A 22,575-nucleotide genomic window follows, 5' to 3' on the forward strand; every position below is an offset into this window, starting at 1 on the left:
GATGACAAGAGTAATAAATGGATAAGCAGAAAAAAGAAAAATGGTGATTGTTGAAGTTGTGCGCACACTATCCTATTTTACCAGTGGCCTCGACCCTAAATCGTCATTTTTTAATACATGCCATATAAACATCTATATAATGATTTCCATTAAGCCTGTTGTATCAGTGTCATGCCTGCTGCTGTGTGATACAAGATTCCATAAGCTACGTGTAAGTGGATTACAGCTCCATTCAACACCCCACAGAGAACTATCACTGTGAGCATTGAAGAATTTCTGCAGCACAGATAAATGTTTTTATTTTTCTAACCGTGCACAGAAAATCATGGCAACAAAACTATGCCGTGAAATGTACTGATACTACAGGTGGAATATTAGGTACCCTAGACAGATATTTATATAAATGTCATCATTATATCATACTATCATACTGTATTGTAGTGACGACAGAAATCAGGCAAAGATTAGGAAAGTTTGTTACAACCGATAGTGACAACCTCCTTATAAGCAGCGTGCTAAGTTATAAATATAATTACCGAGTAATAGAGTTCAGATCAAAGGGGCCAAAATGCAGACACAAAGGAGGCAAGCTGTAACAACCACCTGCATCAAGCTGCAGGTGGTGTAAACCTAAGGGAACCAGAGAACAAAAGGCAGCTGGTGAACTCACGTATGAACATTAACACAACGAAATACACTCACCGGTCATTTTGTTAGGTACACCTGTTCAACTCCTCATTAACACAAATATCTAACCAGCCAATCACATGGAAGCAACTCATTACATTTAGGCATATAGACATGATGTGCTGAAGTTGAAATTGAGCATCGGAATGGGGAAGAAAAGTGATTTAAGTGACTTTCAGTGGTATCAGACAGGCTGGTTTACCTGTACAACCATCTCGAGGGTTTACAGAGGATGGTCTGGAAAAGAGAAAATATCCAATGAGCAGTAGCTCTCTGGCTGAAAATGCCTCATTGATGTCAGAAGTCTGAGGAGAATGGGCAGTATACTTGGAGCTGACGTGACTCGATCATTCATTACTACCAAGGTGTGCAGAAGAAAGCTGAATGCACAACACGCTGAACCTTGAAGCAGATGGACTGAGGCTACAGTTCATTCAGGATCATCAAAACTGGACAATAGAAGATGTTGTCAGGTCCTAATGAGTCTCGGTTTCTGTTTCTTTGACACAAACAACATGAAAGCATGGCTCCATCCTGCCTTGTATCGATGGTTCAGGTGGGTGGTAGGTATAATGGCGTGGGAGATATTTTCTTGGCACACTTTGAGCCCCTTAGTACCAACTGAACATTGTGCAGACACCATGACCTGGCTGAATATTGTCGCTAACCATGTCCATATTTTTATAACCACAGTGTACCCATCTTCTTATGGGAGCTTGCAGCAGGATAATGCACCACGTCACAAAGGTCAAATCATCTCAAACTGGTTTCTTGAACATGACAATGAGTTCCCTGCATTCAAACGGCATCCACAGTCACCAGATCTCAATCCAAGAGAGCATCTTTGGGGGATTAGCATCGTGGATTTGCAGCAGACAAATCTGCAGCAACTGTGTAATCCTATCAAGTCAATATAGACAAAAATCTCTGAGGAATGTTTCCAGAACTTTGTTAAATGTATGCCATGAAAAATTAACCCTTGTATGGTGTTCGGGTCTGTGAGACCCGTGTTCAGTTTTTTTCAAAAGAAAAATTAAACAATTAATTATTTTTTCACGTGTAAATGTGTTGTGTCTTTCCACTCACTCCACTTGATTATAACTGATTTATTTATAACATTTTATATAAAAGAAAAACGAGAAGCACATTAATTCATAAATGTGATCTAACAAAGGTAAAGGGAAAAAATTAACCATGTTTGCTGTTCATATGTCTTGTAATTGGGATGAAGTAAACATCTGTTGAGTAATTTAACATAAAATTGTTTGATAGTGTTAATTTGGAAAGCCAAAACTCTAGCGGGTCCACCAGACCCATGAACACTGGCTGAGTAACAAAAATACGAACACCACACAAGGGTTAAGTCAAAACAGGGTCCAACCCAGTACCAGCAAGGTATACTTAATGAATTTTCCAGTGAGTATTCTCAGATGACCAATTTGGTCTTCCTAGCATCGATAGCACACGTCTGTTTCTTTGTCTAGAACAGCTCAGAGATGGTTAATACCCTCAGCTTAACAGTCACGGGACTCACAGGCCTCGATGACAGTCTGTTTCTTGCCTACAGGAGCCCTCTTAGACTTTCTGGCTGCTTTTCTGTTAATGCTAAAGTCAGGATGTGAATACAAACTTTAAACTGAAAGAAAAACGTCTTTCACAGCAATTTCTAATTCGAATTTTCTACTTTTCAAGTTCATTTTATATCTCACCAGTTAATCATCCTTGAGCATGTAACACACGGTTTAAACCATCAGTACAACCAAAAGAATTTTTAGCCTTTGTTCCTTATATAACAGCGAACACTATGAAGATGTTAAACACATCCAGTTTTTTGTTTTTTGCTTTTTTACTGGTGGGGTTGGGGGGAGGTGGTGATGGTGGTTATCAGCTTTCTCTGTTAAACTTGGTTTTCAGCTTCAGATTTTGTGCATGCTCACATGCATTTCATGTCTCGTATGACTCATAGGGAAGTGATGCATATTCCAATCAGTGATTCTATTAGATGATGATGATAAAATGATGATGATAAAAAGTAAAAATAAAAGTCTGTATAGAACATTTAAGTCTAAAAAAAGACATGAATATAATGCTGCAGAAAAGAATCAATCTTGGGATTTTGAACATGACGGCAGTACTTTAGAGGTCTCAAACTGGAAACATTACAGCCTAATAACAGATAAATAAAGACGTGGAAATCATTTCAGTTTCTAGATAACTTAGAGTAAAATTACATTTATTGACTGGACAGGTGTTCTTGGTGTGTGCTCTGTGTTCTAGTAGCTGCAGTTCAAACAGTGTATGAAACACTAGAATCAAGTATAAAAACAAGCAAAGATTTTCTGCATCACCAAATTAATTATGCAACACACTGTTTGTGCTGCTGTAACTTTACAGCTGGGCTTCAATCTTAAAAACTTGCACAAAAAATGTATTCCACCAGCTGAAAATTCATATTACAATTAAAGCATGTAGTAAATAAAACTATCAGTGAAAATGTGGCACTTCAAGCCAATTTTTAAATCAAAAATTCAGGAAAAAAACTTTTCCTGATCAGGTTAGCATTAGTTACCATGGTGATTTAGCCAGGTTAAAGGAGAGCCATTTTCATGACACTAACACATTAAGAGATGAAGTCACAGAGAGGGGGATAGACTGAAAGACTGGGAGAAGCAGGAAGCATAGAGGGTGAGATGTCACACCTGTGATGTCTAAATTGAAAAAATCAAGATGGTGATAATCAAGGTGCTTAAGTCAGGAGTTGCAGTCCATGACAGAAATACATTGCACAGCACAGCTAGTAATGTATTAATGATATCAGCAAACCTTGATTTTTTGGAAACATTACTGTCCCTTTTTGTAGTCATATCACCAACATGCTGATATCATTATGTAAATATTAAACTGGGAAAAAAATACAGGAGAAACTCAATTTAACACAAAAAATTGTGAATGTCCCCAATGAATTGTTAGGAAACATTTCCCACTGAAAATATGAAAGAATTATGGAGTACACTGATTAGCTATCATAGGATGAACTGGTAAATTTAAAAATGATTAATCTGTGTTAACATGTCACTTGCACTTTAAGTTATGCGCTGATTTCTTCCTAAAGCAAGCAAGCACAGTACTGCCAGCTGTTTTACCACATGTTGAGAATGGCTGTCATGACGGTTTATGGAGAGAGATGATTTTATGTAGAAATGTGATTACGTATAGGCCTTTCTGCATAATCAGAGTTCCTCCAGATGACCTCAAACTCTCACTGAATACGAACCTTTGAAAAAAAAATCAGTAAAGTGTTTCAACAACCTGGATTTTCATAGTGTTTCATTTGCTACACTACAGAAGAAGCAAAATAAAAGCTCTAAATCATCCGCTAGTAAAAGTGTTTGATATTGTGCCGGTTTGAGTGGTGGTAAAAAAACAAGACCAGTGGCACTTGATTGTGCATATCATTTTTTGTGTGAAACATCCTGTCATTCATTTCAATAAAATTAGCAGCCTGGAAATCACTGTGATTGGCTCATTTAACATTCATCTCACTACGATCCAACAGAATTATAAAGCTCTGATGATTTAAATCCAAGCACATCACAGCAGATCTAAGGGGACATTTCAGTGCATTGCTCTGTGTTTCTATAAAGATAAATTCTCATCTAAGAAGTGTCTGCCTATGTTATTTGATGTGACTTGCTTTTTCCTTGCTACTCACTGTTTTCCATCCAAATCAAGCGATTTGTTACCAATAACTTGCAATTTGCATATTGGCTACTACCTATAGGAATACTATTCTAGCCTCACATATAGCCATGCTTTTACTTTGTCTCCATTTCATGATTTTGATACATCAAAGCACTTAAATTAGTGCCATTATTTTCAAATAGATGTCAAAATAATACTACTATATAATATATATATATAACTATAATACTACCACTATTATAAACTGCTTGCAGCGTAAACCAGGTTGCTCTCACTACAGCTACATGCAGATAATATATAGTAATGATAAATGAAATCACACTGGATGAGCTGGAATGTGAATTTCCTTTCTGACTTTTATAAGAATGACTCATTGACATTCAGGATGCAGCACCATGAGTGTGCTGGTGTGAGAGTCGGCATTAAAGTCAGCCATAATTAGGTTGGCATTCTTTTGACTGATCAGACTGACTCCCCTTAGGCTCCCACAGAAGTGCCTGAAGCAAAAGTTAGTCAGTAGCGGCTTCTGCACACACAGCATGCAGTGTCACAACACTGACAAAGCTTATTACACAGAAAATACAAAGTTTTGAGATTCTTTGACACTTTGACGTCATTTCACTCTCATCCCTACCCTCGGTTTCACTCTACTCCTGTCTCGTCATGCTTCTTTCTTCTCTCATCAGAAACTTTTCTGAAAATGTGTTCCTTCTTATTCTGTTTACTTTGTGTACCACCTGTAGCCACTCAGCCACGTTTATTGTTTATTTTTTGTTGAAAGCATTACAGATCAAAAATATTGAGGTAGACAGGCAGTCGCTGCAATTATTAAAGACATAAAAGGATCTCACCACTGATTCAACAGGAGTGTTAAGTTTTAAAGAGACTAGCAGGGGTCCGTTTAAGAAATAGGAGCCTGGATGAAGGGAGACTAATTGCATCTGCAGGGGGAAAAGACGTAGTGTAGTTAATTTCGTTAATATATTTAATAATAGGCAATTATAACAAATCCCACAGATGGTCCGTGTATGTTTTCTGTGTAGCTTTAACAACTTAATCGCTTCAGTCTGAAAGAAAAAAAATGTAGTTGTGACAAAAATATTGTGAATCCTTAGAGATTTTCTGCATAAATGCGGCTGCATATCATTGCATTCATAAATACAATCCAATTGTGTTACACATTGTGATTTATTTACTGAAGACAGTGATCTAATATTATGTATCTCTCAGAGGCAAAAGCATGGGAATGTTTGTTTCAGGTGACTGCGGATCAGACCTGCTCATTAGTTTTGAGGGATTTTAGTTCCTCAATGCTAATCCCAGGTTTCAGTGCTGAGCAGGTTCAAACCGGGATGTTGGTGGGTTTTCTTACGTGAACTCTTTGCTTCGTCAGATTTGTTTTCTTTGTTTGCTTCTTTGACCATTATTTGATAGAATAATTCATGTGCTGGGGGTCGTTGCGTTGTTGCTTGACATTTTAAACTCACTTCATATACAGGTGTTTGCCTCATGTTTGCCTCTAGTATTTAGCGGTTTAATTCACAATTCATTATTTCATCCATGATGGAGAAAGCTCACCTGGCCCAGATGCAGGAAAATAAGCCCAAACCTTGATACTACCACTACCTTGCCTAACCCTAACCAGAAACTTCTATTTTGATCTCTTTCTTTCATAAATCATCTGTCAAACAGCTTTCTGGCTCGATCACTTGACCTTTAGCAGCCCTGGATTGAAGACTATTGTTTTTGTTGTAGCCAGTGACAGAGGGTTGTCGTTGCAGAGGAGGTGCCCTGGGTTTGTGATGACCTCCCGGGCTATTATAAGCTTCATTTGTATTTCTTATTTGTACACAGTCTGTTTAACAGTAAATTGGCGCGGTCTAAACCTTTTAGGCTCTATAACCCTTTCCATCCTGATACATGTGTTGTGAAAATCTAACTGCCTTATATCCCTGTTCATTAAATAGAAGTGGATTCTGATCCCAGAGCTTTCCTACTTTTCACACTCACAGATTTATAGTGAAACATCTATTCCTCAATTAATACACAAATAAATAAATAGTATTTGCTTTATTTGTTTAACCTTATCTACTTTTATTGCATGAACATCTTTTCTGGTTATATTTATGTAGAAATATAGAAAATTGGAACTGCATGTTCATATTATCAATACTTCATAAAGGCTTATTTGTTGTCTTTCCCTTCCTCCAGGTTGCCAACCTGCTGCGACTTTTCCAGATCCCTCAGATCAGCTATGCTTCAACCAGTGCCAAGCTAAGCGACAAGTCCCGCTATGACTACTTTGCCCGCACAGTGCCCCCCGATTTCTACCAGGCTAAGGCCATGGCAGAGATCCTACGTTACTTTAACTGGACATATGTATCGACAGTGGCATCAGAAGGTGACTACGGTGAGACTGGCATTGATGCCTTCCAACAGGAAGCTCGTGCCCGCCAAATCTGCATTGCCACCTCGGCCAAGGTGAGCCGCTCCATGAGCCGGTGGAGTTATGAAAACGTGATCCGCTCCCTGCAGCAGAAGTCCACCGCCAAGGTGGTCATTCTGTTTACCCGCAGCGAAGATGCCCGTGAGCTGCTGGTAGCAGCCAACCGCATGAATGTGACCTTTACCTGGGTGGCAAGTGATGGCTGGGGAGCCCAGGAGAGCGTGGTGAGGGGAAGTGAAGCTGTGGCAGATGGGGCGTTCACCATTGAACTTTCCTCCTATCAAATTCCCAAGTTTAATGATTACTTCACCTCCTTACATCCATACAACAATACCAGAAATCCCTGGTTCAGAGAGTTTTGGGAAAACCAGTTCCAGTGCAGCCTCCATGATCTAGGCTGTGGGAAACACTCGCTCCGGGAGGTTCCATTTCAACCAGAATCCAAGATCATGTTTGTAGTGAATGCTGTCTATGCAATGGCTACTGCCTTACATAACATGAGACAAGCCTTGTGCCCAAACTCCACCAAGGTGTGCGATGCTCTTAAGCCTGGCAATGGACGAAAATTTTACAGAGACTATATTCTCAAGGTCAAAATTGATGGTGAGTGAATCTTAATGAACTAACATTACTTAAGCAAAGCTTTAAAGAAATATGTTTGTCATTATTTGAACATCTGTATATAAAACTAAATATAACTCCAGGTACCAATGCATGTACTAGATGGTGCCAGATTGAGTTAAATCAATTTAGAGTTCCATAAAATGTTGAATTTAAGACTAAGTCTGCATGTTTATTCACTGCACCCAGAGAACATTTCTATAATGATTCAATTAGCAGAGATGAAACAATTTCCTCACCCTCGTGCTCGGAGGCTGCTTTTGTCATGCATGCAAGTGTGAAAAGAACAATGGATTATTTAGTTTAAAACAAATCAGACACAGCTTAAAAAATATAACTTGTTTCCTGCTTGTCTACACAAAGCTGCAGCACAAAACAAGTGCCAACTACTGTAACAGCATCAGTTCACACACATCGTAAGTGATTGGCTTTCCAATATAAATGCTCCTACTTGTGCAAATTAGCTTTGATTTATGGAAATACTGACATTTTCATTGATATGAGATGAATGCGGACAGCCGTGTTTGTATCCAGCTGTGCTGCATTTCACGATTTCTAAATTAAAAAAAACATAAATAAATAAATAATAAAATACCCAAAGGATTTTTACTATCCAGAGAATTAAAATTGGATGAAAGGCCTTAAATTAGTCTATCCCATGAGACACTGCAACACTCTAAGGAGAAAACATACAAAAACAGGTGGACCACTAAACTCATACATATTTTGAAATCATTACGTGTGATAGATACGTAGGCTGTAAATGAAAATACTGAATGAGGAACCCTACAGTGTATGTAAAAGAATGGCTGTTTAGCACAGTAATCAGACTGAAGCAGTTACTTGATTGCAATTTTATTAACTGTAATTTTAAGAAATAATAAGTTGAGTAATATATTAGTATTATAACTTTAAATAATAAGATTAAAAGAGTAACGGTGATTAAAAATTGACCTCATACTCTGGTTAACAATAAAAGGCATCATTTACAGCCTTTTAACATTTTATTTAAATAAATGAGAAAATAGCAGGTAGATTAACCAGTACTGAAAATTATCACTATCAGCTGGCCCAAGCACTAATTTTCATATGCAGGTAACCTTTCAATTTTTTAGATGATAGCTCATTTCTGCTTTGATTTCCATGAATTTACATTTTGCCATGTAAGGTCCTGTGTGTTCTGAATCTTCATCCTATTGTTCCATCCAGGAACAGACTCAGACTGTGACTTCCATCATGTAAATTGCCAGTTTGCACCTGTGTCCTTTCACAGTCATGGAGTCTATATTGAGGGGCACATATTAAAAGATAAGACTCTCCTTTCAGAACAAACAGAATGAGTTGCATAACATATGAGTTCACAGTCCACACTGTTGTTGCTCCAAAACAATTGAATAGTTAAAATGTTACAAAGTTGACCAATTTAGATATTTATACCTTACATTTTATACCGTAGTCCCAAACTCTTTATGATGAGTCTCTTACATCTGTTACTAATACACAATATTTTTCTCTATTCCTTTCAGCCCCCTTTCGTCCTCCAGACAGAGACAATATAGTCCGCTTTGATACTTTTGGAGACAGCCTGGGTCGTTACAACATTTTTCACTATCACAAAGACGGGGAACGCTATGTCTACCGTAAAGTCGGCTACTGGGCTCAAAGCCTGAGCCTGAACCACAGCCTGATTCCCTGGCCTGGTGATGTTGTGCCCACCTCCCAGTGTAGTGACCCCTGCAGGAAGAATGAGGTGAAGAGTATGCAGCCGGGAGATGTGTGCTGCTGGATCTGTATCCCTTGTCAGCCCTACCAGTACTTGCATGATGAGTTTACCTGTGCTGACTGCAGTTTTGGACAGTGGCCCCTGGCCAACTTGACAGGCTGTTATGATCTGCCTGAGGAGTACATCCGCTGGGAAGATGCTTGGGCCATTGGCCCTGTCACCATTGCATGTCTTGGGATCATGTGTACACTCTTTGTTATTGGCCTCTTCCTTAAACACAATGAGACACCAGTAGTGAAGGCTAGTGGACGTGAGCTCTCCTATATTCTTCTGCTTGGAGTGCTGATGTGCTATTGCATGACATTCATCTACATCGCCAAACCTTCCACAGCTGTGTGCACGCTACGCCGGCTAGGCTTAGGCACCTCTTTTGCCGTTTGCTACTCAGCCCTCTTAACCAAGACCAATCGCATTGCTCGGATCTTCAGTGGAGTGAAGGATGGAGCCCAGAGGCCTCGTTTTATCAGCCCAGCTTCCCAGGTTGCCATCTGTGGTGCTCTGATCTCTTGCCAGCTGGTAGTGGTGGTGGTCTGGCTGCTGGTGGAGACCCCAGGGGTGAGGAAGGAAGTGAACCCAGAGAGGAGAGATGTGGTCACCCTGAAGTGTAACAGCAAGGACTCCAGCATGCTCATGTCTCTCACTTATAACTGCATCCTCATTATCCTCTGCACAGTCTACGCCTTCAAAACCCGCAAATGCCCCGAGAACTTCAATGAGGCCAAGTTCATCGGCTTTACCATGTACACCACCTGCATCATCTGGCTGGCTTTCCAGCCCATTTTCTATGTTACTGCCAGTGACTACAGGGTGAGTTAACTGAGCTTATACCTGCTCCTCAAGCAGGCACACACAGCTCTTTTAATGGAAGTTGGGGAATGCACAGACTTCTTACTATCACTGACTGTTAATTAATTCTTCTCTAAATCACACACACACGGGATGATAATCATTTGCAATAAATTATTTATTCAGATGGCTTTAGATTTCTATAGTCTGACCAGAATACATCCTTGTAGATAATGATAATTTTTTCTGGGCTTGAATTTGAATTTTATATGCAATGCCAGTTAATATTGATTCAGTTGTCAGCAATATCTGCATCGCCTGTGGCTCCCAACAATATGTATTCTTTATTACAGTTGCTTCAATTTTTTATGATTATCAGCACACTTTCACTACCTTATTTTACCTCTAATGTTTAAATAATAATGTGGGGAGTGAGAGCAACCCATTAATGAGACTATGCACCTCATGTAAAACTTTAACAGAACTTCAAAGATAGAAGTCTTTTCCCTCTCTGGGGAAAATGTGCTGTGCGCTATGGTTTTGGTTACATTGTTTTCACTCTCTTTTTATACACTACTTATGACTAAATGAAATAACTGGCAGGCAGACAGCCAGCCAGACATCTGCTGAATAGGATCATACACTGAACTGATAGAATTTCAGAGAAAAGGTGGTCTGAGTTGTGTGGGTTCATCCCACTGGGATCTGAACAACGTGCAATGAGACAGAGGCAGAAGGGAGAAAGACAGCGGAACCTCCTGACACAGCTGCCTCTACAGAAACATGGTGAAGACAGGCTAGACCATGAGGGCTGCTAGGGAACTGAAAGTCCCTGTGACTCCCTGTGCGTAGCTGTGTGGAATGGAGTGTGAAAGACTGGGCTGCTGAGTCCCAGCTGTGCTTTCTGTCTTGGGACTGTAGTGAGGCTCAGAGGAACCCTTCCTCCAGGCCCTGTAGGCAACGCAATTCGCAGCCTGAACAGACTCATCAGATAGACGCAAATCTCCCCTTTGACCGATGAATAATTACTGAAGCAACTGAGTTGGCACAGTGTCTCTAGTTTTTCACAGGCAGGGACACATTACCAGCGTTCTCCTTGCTTTACACTTCTTCTCAAATTGTTGTCACAGCCTGATGCAAACCTCCAGCTGAATAACAAATACAGATCTGTACTAGGCAGTCATGAAATGTTAAACTAAGCTAAATACAATCTACTGAGCCGTGAATAACACGTTTGATTACCAAATGAAATATTTAAGACGCTCTCCACACCGCTGGGGGAAGAGGGCTCCTCTCTTATGCCAGTGCTGGTCATCTCAGCAGCAAATGCAAGCTAATTAAATAGCTACGACTGTTAAAATTCAAAGTGCTTCTATGAAATCACCGAAGGCTACAGAAACTACTACTGCTTGTGAAGTCTATCAAGAAGTGTGTTTAGACAGATATTTCCTAAATTTGATTTCCTTCAGCTTCAAACTCCATCAGTTCGCTTCCACTTATCCCTTTCAGGGTCACAGGGGGCGCTGCAGCCTATCCCAGCTGTCTTAGGGCGAGAGGCAGGGTACACCTGCCTTCAGCTAAAATTAGTGTAGCACCACTAAATATATAGTAACCATATAGATATATAGGTAGACACAATCAGACTAAGCAAGAGGTGAACCACAAATTCCTTGAAAACCAAATGCATAGCAAGTAACTGTTCACTGTCCAAAGTTTAAAGTTCAGCAGTTTGAAAAACAAACAAAAAACCCCTCTCTCGACATCTAAATATCGAATAAATCTTAAACTGATCTTTAAATTACTTGTGATTTTAGCAAATTCGGCATCCATGCCAGACTTGGAAGACTCCAGTAAAGCTTTTCAATAAACGCACAGTAAAACCTGCAATAAAAAGGAAGAATTTCATCTCTCATCTCAGAGGGTCTCTGTAGGGATTAAGTTAGCTGAACACAGACACAGAGACAATGCTGTATTTGTGCAACAAAAACAGCACCATCAAAGGTCAATACAGCGAAAAACAAGGTTGAAGAGAGACTGTAGCAGCCATGCTCTATATCCACACTCCAGAATATAACACATCTGGGGAAATATAAGGGGAAAAGCAGATTCCTTGTCCTCTTCTTCCTTGTGCTCTTTCACTCCAACATATTGTGAATTATTAAAACCACTTAACAGGTTATTTCTATGCAGTATTGTCCATGGTGTTATTCAAAACCAAAAGTATTTAGCCTTTGTCCGCGTTGGGATTGGTGAGATTATTATTTTTAAACAGCCGCCATGCATCCGTACATTACATTCCATGCTTTCAAAACTACAGCTTAGAAATATAGTGAAAAAATGGGAATCTGAGGCTTTGTGAATTTACATTACAACACAGCACCTGAGCCTGTCAGTGTGCACTGTATTTCAAAGATGGTGTGAGGAGAATCTTAATGTTGAATTCACTGCAGATGGCAACTTAGAAAACTCGATGCAACTAAAGGTCAGTTTAGTGATATAGCTGTATTACACTACATGGTACATGACCACACATAGTGATAACCACTATGTTTCCAAAGTGTGAAATACAGTATACATATCAATAATGTCCTGTAGATATTTTTCTTGATTAGTCATAAAATCTATATTCAAGTCATGAATTTACAGAGAGAGTAAGAAACCGATGCAGTAATTAAACAATATTCAAAATAAACCAGGTAAACTGACGCTGTGCCAGTTACATCTCTGTCTCAACTTGCATAGCTTTTTCTGTGGAGCTGTCAGTGCACAGAATCACACTTGGTACCCACAATATTTTAATACCGACATTAGCATTCAGGTTGATGACAGACACCTGCTGCGTCTTGCGAAAAAGAAATGCACCTGCCATGTTGCTGTTTTATATCTTCTCACTGAAAAAAACTAAAAAGACGACTGTGAAAGCGTTGGAAAGCAAGAAGCAGACTGAGGATGCATAGCAAGATGTGGGCAGGGTGAGCCGAAAAGGAGCGAGGGTTACGCAGTTGATTGACAAGCAAATAAACAGATCGCTTAACACCTCTAGTTAGAAATCCCAGCTGATAAACAATCCCCTTCCTCCTCTGTAGCACCTGGCTTTGATTCTGAATTATGAAAGACGTACTTATCATTTCTTTTCTGACTTCAGGGTTTTTTTTTTGTTCAGAATGAATACTCTTGAGCTGCAAAAACGGTCCTCCATATACAGAGTTAGCAACTTTCAGGCATTTTCAACCACAGGTGTGAAATTAAGAGTAGCACTTATGAGGTATACGGGAATTCCCTCAATGCTTGGCAATCTAGAAATGTGACTTTACGTTTCTCTTACTGTACATATTTTTGTACCTCTGAAATACAACAGTTTGGAGTTTTACCTTTTGTTTCCTCCTCCAGGTACAGACCACTACCATGTGTATCTCGGTCAGTCTCAGTGGGTCGGTGGTACTGGGTTGCCTCTTTGCTCCCAAGATCCACATCATCCTGTTCCAGCCACAGAAGAATGTCAGTACACTCAGGGTGAACACCACCCGCTTCAGTGTAAACACTGGCCCCGGCTCCAGTTTTTCTCAAGGTACCACCCAAGATACAGCAAAACTCGTGAAACTGAAACAAATATTAAATAATAATAATACAATTGATATTATTATGAAAATATTGCTACATGCTTTATCACTGTGTCTCACTTGTCTGTCTGACAGTGGGAGTTATACATAACCTTTTTCTTTTGTCTTTTTTAAGTCATACATAATAAAAAAAAACCCAAACAAAACCTTTTAAAATACCAAAAATGGCCCCATACAATCCCTGATGGTGCAGACCTGGTGTAGCCAAAAATAAATTAATAAGTTTAATAAGTAAATAAAAAATCCAAGTCTGTTTATTTAGAACATTTCTATAAGATTTGAACAGAATTGTTGTGTGTTGTGTGTTATTATGATAATTAAGTGAAAATACAGTGCTTCAATATACATATCATAAGTAGAAAAAAACCAAGCTGCATTGCATTCCACATCATCCATGAGTTAATTATCATGCTTCACAGGGGCATCTGGGACCCAGGTGCCCCTTTGGGTTACAGTAATTTTGGCTTATATCACAAACTGTAACTAGTAGTTACAGTAGTTACACTACACTGCTGACATTACACAAAATATCCTATTTTTTATGTTTTGCAGCAACGGCCTCCAATGTTGTTCCAACAGTGTGTAATGGACGAGAGGTGGTGGACTCCACAACATCCTCTTTGTGAAGATCAGCTGAGTTATATTTTATTTTATTTTTCGCCAAGCATTGTAAACAAAGTTATATAATCACTAGTCCTGAGTCAGGTGTCTCAGATATCGAAGAGGTCACACAGATGATCGTCCTGGCTTTGTTGTCCTCAAAGTGCTGTGAGTACAATGTCCCGATTATTTTCTTTTGTTCTTTTACTCGTAGCATATTTTAAATGAGATGCCAATAAAGTCGCATATAGCCCTTGTTTTTGAGGATTTTACTTGCAACAATGGAGTAAATTATAGTAAATCTGTTAAATGTAATATATACAAGACGTTTTTAATGTAGATTCTGGTGAACCAGTTTGTGCTTTCTTGTAATTTATGTAAATAAAATGTGTTTTTTATTAAAACTGAAATGATTCAAAGTCTGTTCCTTTACACATCATATTGAGATTCATATTGTAGAGGGTAACATATGCAAAAATACATTGCCAATAATCTAAAAATGTGAAATAAACCTTCAATTTTCAGTAGCCAAATCAGTAAAATATACTGTAAATCTGCTGTCATGTTATGTTATAACATGAAATTTTCACCCTTGGCAAGTGCAGGATTTATCTAAATGCAAAACAGAGTACACATATGCAGTGTTTTTGCACTGTGCCTCTCATTTCCCCTAACTCCAGTAATTTATTCACAGGCCTATGCAAAGCACTGATGTGACCAGAAGAACATTTTGGGACTCAGTGTCTTATTTATCTTCACACTTGGACAAAAGAAGCAACCCAGTAATGAATACAAAAGTCAACTTTCACGACTCTTTAAAATAATAGTGTGCAAATCAAACCTCCATCAGCTGGGATCTGAAATCTATGCTGCCCAAATTTTAACAGCTTAAATCTACACCATCTGCCTAGACCAAACAGCCACTGAAATGAGAATTACCTGCACAAATATCATCTGTTGACATGGGATAAAATTCACCAAAGCTGTCTTGGACCCGGCCCATACAGTATCAACGATTTAACACTGCCATCTTGTGTCCACATTTTTTTTTCATTTGTCTTAATTTGACCAACATGCACGCAGCTTTGGGGTTTATCCAAATATAGAACATTTCCATATGAAGGAAGTCAATGAATAATTGCAGTTCTGCTTCAGTAGATCTGCTCACTGGACATCATCAAATTGCTGTTTTTACGTGGGACAGGCCAAACATGCTGTTCCTTACTGTGACAGACAGGCTCGCAATATATCAAGCATATTATCAAGACACAGACACAATTTTGTGGGGGTAATTAATTTTCGGCATTGCCTGATTGTGCAATACAGTTGATTGCAGCAATCCTGTTAAACTCTTGAACTGATAGTCTCACCCTCATGAGGAAAACCACCACTGTAAATGTAGCTCATTCATTTTAGTTCATCATGTTAGGCAGCTTTTAAACAGTCTTTCTGGATTTTTATTAAGTTAAGTTACAACTAAACTGCTTAAGAGACAAAGATTGTCCAATATGTTTGTCTAACCCTTGGACAAACACAAAGGTCACATGGTACCCTGCTGTCTGAACAATCCCTTTATTAGGTTGCTAGAAATAAACATGTATACGTAGCATCTCATAGTATCTTATATTATGCATGCGATTAACTTATTAGAGCAGTTGAAAAGTGGCTGATGAGTTTAAACTGTACATTAATAAATTGTCACACACCACCACCACCAATTTTTTTTCTCTGCAACCTATTCACTCCACAATTTTAGCATAAAATATGCATATAAGTTTAAAAAAAATGACTGCAATAATTTTTTTTTATCAAGTTGCAGTAAGTCTAACATGTTCAATCTCACACATTTAATGTCAAAATATACTGAACTGGAAACATCAGGTAATTAATATTTTTGCTTAGCAAGACTGTTTGCTAGAGTTTTTTTTTAAGTTAAGGGAGCTGTGAAAATGATATTATATAGCAATTTGCTACTACATAAAATTCTATGAATATAAAAATATTTAAGCTAATATATAAAATATATTTTCCATGAAAATCCGAAAAAGAAACGCACAGTTGTGAAGCTCCTACTGTTGTTAATCGTGGACCGGATGAAGGGAAAGCAAGGTGATTAATCCTTTGAGAAAGTACCTCTGTTATATTATATAGCTATAGGTAGGGCACAGATAGTCACAGAACTTAAAAGACCAGTTCATTTTGGCCTTGGTCCTCGCTTAATCCACCTGTGAAAGGCACAAACGAGCCTCACGCCGGACTCAGCTAGCTAGGTGGCGGTATAGCCGTTTGTCCGCTCCGTTGACTCCAGCAGCAGAAGAGGAGGGCACAACTCAGCTCCAGCACTTCCGTGTTTTGTAAAGTGATTGTAAACTTACAGAAAATTATAGACACTCACTTACAGCCGGTGTTCTGCATTGGTGACGAGGAACATCTTTGAGTCTGCTGTTAGCATCATTTATCGTTACAAGGTGAGTCCCGTACACAGGGAAATTCTTGTTGTTTTTATGATAAATAACAAGGGGCGGAACTGGTCCAGTGTCTGCGCTGCTTCAAAACATATCAAAACTACTGTTGCAGTGTCGGGTGTTGTTTTTACTAATGGCAGATAGTCTGTAATTATCGGTAACGGATGTGTGGGGAGTACTTCGGCTTGTTCTGATGAACAGTCAGAGATGGTTGTATGAGCAGTGCAGGCATGCCGGTGAACTTGTCCAGTCATGATGTCCAGAGACCAAAGTGATAAGTTTGTGTACAGGCCTTTCAGTTAGGACCATGGCACCAAAGAGACGAGCTGCTTCTGCTGCCAAGGCTGGTGGAAAGAAGGTCAAACAAGAGCCTGAAACACCAAAAGCCAAAGATGCCTTTACCTCTGCAAAGGAAGCCCTGCTGGCTGCAGGGCCACAAGTAAAAAGCAACAAGAAGGTAGATGAACACTGTTCATTGTCATCCTGTGGAGAGGTAGGACACGTGAAGTAGGGCTTGTTAGTGCAGGAGCAGAAAGCTGATTTTGATAAATGTTCTCTAATGTCTTCACCAGGTGTATGAGGATTACGACTGCATGCTCAATCAGACAAATATCGGACATAACAACAATAAGTTTTATGTCATCCAAGTTGTTAAAGCAAACAAGAAGTACTATTCATGGAACAGATGGGGCAGAGTGGTGAGTTTGTTCCACTGTTTTTTTTAAATGCATTTTGTTCTGTTAATTCATGTACCCACCCACACTATGTGTATATATATTTATACATATATATTTATGTATATATGTGTATAGAGAGAGCGTGAGATAGATAGATAGATAGATAGATAGATAGATTCTTTTTCTAAAGGGCTTAGGGGGGAAAAGCAGACATTATTGATTTTTAACCCCTTATTGCTGTGTGTTGACATATTAGCATCACTGTTAGTGCTTCATTTCTAACCTGGTTTCAGGGGGAAGTCGGACAGAGTAAACTTAGTTCGCCCTTTGATAAGGCTGAAAATGCTGTCAAGGACTTTGAGAAGAAGTTTAAGGACAAGACAAAGAACAACTGGAGCGACCGAATGAATTTTGTCTCTCACCCTGGGAAGTACACCTTGATAGAGGTGGATGGAGAGCAAGATGCTGAAATCAAGGTAATTTAAATACCTGATGATTAGGTCAAGGAGCATTGAGTGTGGTTATGAAACCTCAAATTGTTAAAATCACAGTATGAAAAGCAAAGTCTCTAAAAAATAATAATAATAATAATACAAATTCTTCAACTGCGTCTCTAATATTTTAGACTTTTGACACTCTGTATGAGCTTTAGCAGAATCTCCCTGTGCCTTCTCTTGGACATTGCAGGTAGACTGTGTTGATGGCAAGCCAGCCCAGGTTGCAAAGAACGCCCTACCTTGTACCCTCGATGAAGCTACACAGAGCCTCATTAAGCTCATTTTCAGCAATGACATGTTCAAGGAGGCGATGGAATGTATGAACCTAGGTGGGTGTGTCTCACTTGTAAATGTCTTCACACGACAGATCCAGTCTGCAAACACTCTTTGTATTTAAAATACCAGTTGTGTAATGTACCTGTGAAGCTGAAATGGGTGCAGACTTTAAAAATACTCCTGTATATTAAGCCTAACTTGTATTTCTAAGAACTGTAGGAAACAATAAAGAATGCGATGTAAATGATTAAACATTGTTACAAACAAAGGGTAAAGTCTACATCTGCATATCTTCCCTCATCTCAGCATTTTGGACATATATGATTAATGTTCTGGGCTTTGCTAGCTGCAGTAGGCAGAAAGCTAGAAAAGGCAAAAATGAAGAGATAAAACAGTAAAAGCAATCCCAGGCTTAAAACTCGATAGGCTTCTCTCTGCACCTTTGTCCCCTTTGTGCATCCGTACATGTTTCATAGCTCTAAAAGTAAGTGAGTGCTGGCTTCACACATTATTATGCTTAACCCACTGCACCTCCATAACTTGTTTCCTGTGAAGACTTAATAGTAACTATCTGATTTGGTCTGAAAGGTTGCGTGGTTTACGAGAGTGTCCTGTTTTGACTATGCTTTTCTAAACCCTGAAATCAAAAGAAGTCAAAAGAAGGATCAATTGTGTAGCTTCCTCTATGAGCACACTAATCATCTGAAAACAACCTAACCTTACATTTTTGTTTCTAATTTGGAAACCTTTTAAATTGCACTAAAAACACTTTTTGACAAGTGTTTTTAGTGCAATCCTGGGCACAAAAATTATGAAAACATGCAATGATCTGCTTGAGAATTGTGTTTTTTGTATGTGGTTATTACGCAGACATCAAAAAGATGCCTTTGGGCAAGCTCAGCAAGGTCCAGATTGCAAAAGGCTTTGAGGTTTTGGAGGAGATTGAAGCTGCTATGAATCAAAAAAGTGGAAAAGGACGTCTAGAAGAGCTTTCCTCAAAATTCTACACCACAATCCCACATAACTTTGGCAGGAACAGACCGCCTACTATTAATGACAAAGAGATTGTGGAGAAGAAAAAAGAGATGCTCTTGGTAAGATTTTCTGGTTCATAAATTAGGAGAAGCTTTGTCTCGCTGTGCTGTGTTCTCATTCCTAAAGTCTGTTCCCTGTTGTGTGTTTTTTACAGGTGTTGGCTGACATTGAGCTTGCCCAGACTCTGAAGTCAGAGACTGAGAAGGCTCAAGAAGAGATGATACAGACGGTTCCTCACCCTATAGACCAAGACTACAATTCTCTCAAATGCAAGCTGACTCAGATGGAAAAGAACACAGAAATGTTCAAGGTACTGTCTCTTACGTGACTAAGTCAAAGGTTTTGGACTGCTGCTTATCTCAGATCTGCTATTCATGTTGTTTTATACAATAGTAGCAGTTGTGTTATTTCCCTCTTTGTGTTTTCACATTTGAAGATCATAGAAAATTACCTGAAAGCGACTTCAGGTGACTATTACAAACCAAAAATTCTCAATGTTTGGGAAGTCGATCGAGAGACAGAGGTAGGCACTACAGCCAGTTTTATTAAGTCAAACACAGAAAACGGGCGTCCTCTGACCGAAAGCACATGTTCCGCATTGCAGGGGCAGCGCTTTAATGAGAACGATAATCTGGAGAATCGGCGTCTGCTGTGGCATGGTACAAACATAGCAGTGGTTGCAGCTATCCTGAAGAGTGGTCTGAGGATAATGCCCCATTCGGGAGGCCGTGTCGGTTGTGGTATCTATTTTGCCTCTGAAAACAGCAAGTCTGCATGTTACGGTAAGGCTAGAAGCAAGAAACAAGACAATTTTGGGTCTTTATTGGAGTCATAACATTGTACTTTTCACTTTCTGTCCATTTTCAGTGCGCCCTTCCAAAAATACAGGAGTGATGTTTCTCAGCGAGGTCGCCCTTGGCAAAGAGCATACCATTACCAGAGACAATTGTTCCTTGAGGACGCCTCCGGCCGGGTATGATAGTGTGGTGGCACGAGGCATGGTCGAACCAGGTGCAGTACTTTTTACATTTTGTACGGTAAAATAATACCTTTTTATAAAGAAATATACAATGTCACAAAGTAAACTATCAGCATATTGAGAGATCTGCGTGCCTTTTGTCCTTGAAATTGTTTGGCAGTTTGGATGAAGTTTAATTTCCACTGGTAATTCATGACAAATTCATTAAAAGAAACTTGCTATTCATGTTATCAGATTGTGTCAGTTTCCCCCAAATGAATAAAAATATAAACATTTGAAAATCAGAGTGGCAGTAGCTTTTCTGTGTGCAGCTTACATGATCTCTCTGTGCTCGCTGCCTTACCTCCGGCCCAAAGACATGCATGTTAGGTGAAATGGTGACCCTAAATAGGCTGCAGGTGTTCATGTAAGCACCTTGTGGCCCGTAGTGCACTTTGAATGATAAATTAGTCCGGAAAAGTGCAATATGAATGCCACCTCCTGTCAATTTTGTTATATCACTTTGTGATTCTTTGATTTCAGATCCGTCCAAGGATATCTTCATCACCCAGGAGGGTAAGAAGGTTGCTGTGCCTCAGGGTAAGCCAATAAAGCAACCCCAGTTTTCTGATAGTCACTTCAGCAACAGTGAATATCTCATCTACAAAGAGAGTCAGTGCCGCCTTCGCTACCTGCTGGAGCTAAATATGTATGGCTAATTCTAACCAAAGAAAAATGAAGGTCCTTTTGTTTGTTTCTTGGTGATGGACTTCCTACAGTCCTTCTGATAAGGCTATGGTCTAATGCAGTGAATGTGGATCTGTTCATTTTAGATGCACTTTTCTGTGCCTTACGCTTATGTTTGTGTAGTTTGCAAGTTTTTATACATACTTTAAAAAATGTAAAGCTAATATACAATGCATGGTGGTCTTTGCACATTTTTGTTTTTGAATTGAATTAGTGGTTTTCAAACTGGAGGGCTGGACTACGATGTGAAAAATGTAAAGTGAAAACTGATTTCAATTCATGTGATTTTGTTTTTTCTTTTTTAAGAAAAAACAGTAATGTTCAAGTTTTTAGTTATTGAGAAGCAGTGGATGACTTCTTACAGCTAATGAGGTGGAGCCTGCCATTTTGAGAACCATTGAATTACATATTGAACCTCACCTTCTGTTTGGCGTCTCAGTTCTGTTTCTATAGGGTTTACATATTTGCATACGCATCATTTTGTCTAAGTGACAACGAAGGACACAGTTCTGTGCATCAGAAAGAAAGGGTCTTGAATGTGCACTTATATATGCATTTTGAGTAGTGATAAATTAAGTTAAACTGGTGTGGGAAAGAGGCATAAATGGTACCTATACAAAGACATATTTATGAAAATGTAAAATGCAAATTCTTAGGTAACATTGAAGAACTGTTACAAATGTAAGAAGGCTTCAAGGAGTTTTCTGCTTTGGAAGCCAGTCCCACTATGCCTTATTGGTTTATTCCAAATACAACCACATGGTGTCATTAATGAGAAACTCCATTTTAGATTAAAAAAATGTTTGTAGTAATGCACTATGACATTACGTGAATATAGAATATACTGAAGTGCCCCTGCAACATCTCTTATTATGAAGGCAATTAGTTAAAATGATGCCATAATGGTAATGCACTGACTGTGATTGTAAACAAGTAATCCATAAATAAAGAATAAATCATCTAAAATGTTTACTGGTTGTTTGGATATCTTCTCTTTCGAATTCATAATGTTTCTCATATAATGCTGTGTTTATGTGTTATGTAGAGTGCTTAACACATTTATTAGTCCACCACCCAATGTAATGATTAATCCACCAGCATGTGCAGACTCTTTAATCGGAGTAATATTTTTAATGCTAAAGTAAAGTTATTGTTATTATCTGTGAATTTATCCAAAAATGTATCATCTTACAGAAAAGTGGAAAATGTAGTATAGAATATTGGTGAAAATTAAGATGTTTTCTCTTGTGTGTATTTGTGGTTTCTTTTGTTAATAACAGGTGGTTTAATGATTTTTTTAAGCACTGTATTGCAAAGGGTTTAAAGGACTCATTTTGCAAGATACTAGCTCACATTGTGCTTGCTGCAAACACTGCTTATCATTTATTTATTAATGTTTAGGAAAGTTCGTATTATGTGAGTGGTGTTCTCTACAGGTATACTATAATCCAGCTCAATGAAACATATAATTTAAGATGTAGATGACCTAAGATCCAGTAAATTGAAAATATTTAAAGTCAAATAGATGTAAAAAGAAAACCGTTGCAGTGCCAACGTAAGCTACATTAAAAACAGAAATAAATCTTTGAACTGGTGGCTGTTAGGACCCAGGAGAGACTGGGCTCTGGAGGAAGACAGAGGAGTGTGTGTCCGCTTGAAAAAACAAAAAACACAT

The 22,575-nt window shown here is 38.8% G+C and overlaps 2 protein-coding genes and 1 long non-coding RNA gene across 7 annotated transcripts in view; 2 read left to right on the forward strand and 1 right to left on the reverse strand.

Moving 5' to 3' along the window:
* Positions 1 to 14,649, forward strand: part of grm2a (glutamate receptor, metabotropic 2a) — a 34,423-nt gene extending 19,774 nt beyond the window's left edge. Inside the window, exons 3-6 of the mRNA XM_086292338.1 lie at positions 6,601 to 7,438; positions 8,983 to 10,046; positions 13,416 to 13,593; positions 14,198 to 14,649. Of these exons, the coding sequence (XP_086148464.1) occupies positions 6,601 to 7,438; positions 8,983 to 10,046; positions 13,416 to 13,593; positions 14,198 to 14,271 (2,154 nt within the window). The 3' untranslated portion in view covers positions 14,272 to 14,649. The remainder of the gene's footprint in view (positions 1 to 6,600; positions 7,439 to 8,982; positions 10,047 to 13,415; positions 13,594 to 14,197) is intronic.
* LOC147330627 (uncharacterized) overlaps positions 1 to 17,044 on the reverse strand; it is a 51,549-nt gene extending 34,505 nt beyond the window's left edge. Inside the window, exons 1-2 of one of the 4 annotated variants that reach the window (XR_015129097.1) lie at positions 16,645 to 17,044; positions 13,397 to 13,625 (exon numbers count right to left, since the gene is read on the reverse strand). This is a non-coding gene — a long non-coding RNA (uncharacterized LOC147330627). Of the gene's footprint in view, positions 1 to 13,396; positions 13,626 to 16,301; positions 16,544 to 16,640 lie in introns of those variants that run through there. The other 3 variants (XR_015129096.1, XR_015129095.1, XR_015129094.1) reach the window with 3 other exon arrangements.
* Positions 16,282 to 21,870, forward strand: parp3 (poly (ADP-ribose) polymerase family, member 3). 2 transcript variants are annotated; one of them, XM_086292340.1, is made up of 11 exons: positions 16,282 to 16,713; positions 17,001 to 17,167; positions 17,283 to 17,408; positions 17,681 to 17,863; positions 18,075 to 18,213; positions 19,031 to 19,254; positions 19,350 to 19,505; positions 19,632 to 19,718; positions 19,800 to 19,977; positions 20,063 to 20,206; positions 20,697 to 21,870. In XM_086292340.1, the coding sequence occupies exons 2-11, from the start codon at positions 17,018 to 17,020 to the stop codon at positions 20,870 to 20,872; spliced, it is 1,563 nt and encodes a 520-aa protein (XP_086148466.1). In that variant the 5' UTR covers positions 16,282 to 16,713; positions 17,001 to 17,017; the 3' UTR covers positions 20,873 to 21,870. The 2 variants fall into 2 exon arrangements, with proteins under 2 accessions (XP_086148466.1, XP_086148465.1); XM_086292339.1 differs by having other exon boundaries at positions 16,284 to 16,713; positions 17,001 to 17,203.
* Positions 21,871 to 22,575: the final 705 nt, after the last annotated feature.

Source organism: Aulonocara sp. 'chitande type north' Nkhata Bay, linkage group LG5 (assembly GCF_057382095.1).
Source record: "Aulonocara sp. 'chitande type north' Nkhata Bay isolate Kocher_YH1m ecotype deep benthic linkage group LG5, A_spYH_male_GT1.1, whole genome shotgun sequence".
In the NCBI taxonomy this organism is placed as follows: domain Eukaryota; kingdom Metazoa; phylum Chordata; class Actinopteri; order Cichliformes; family Cichlidae; genus Aulonocara; species Aulonocara sp. 'chitande type north' Nkhata Bay.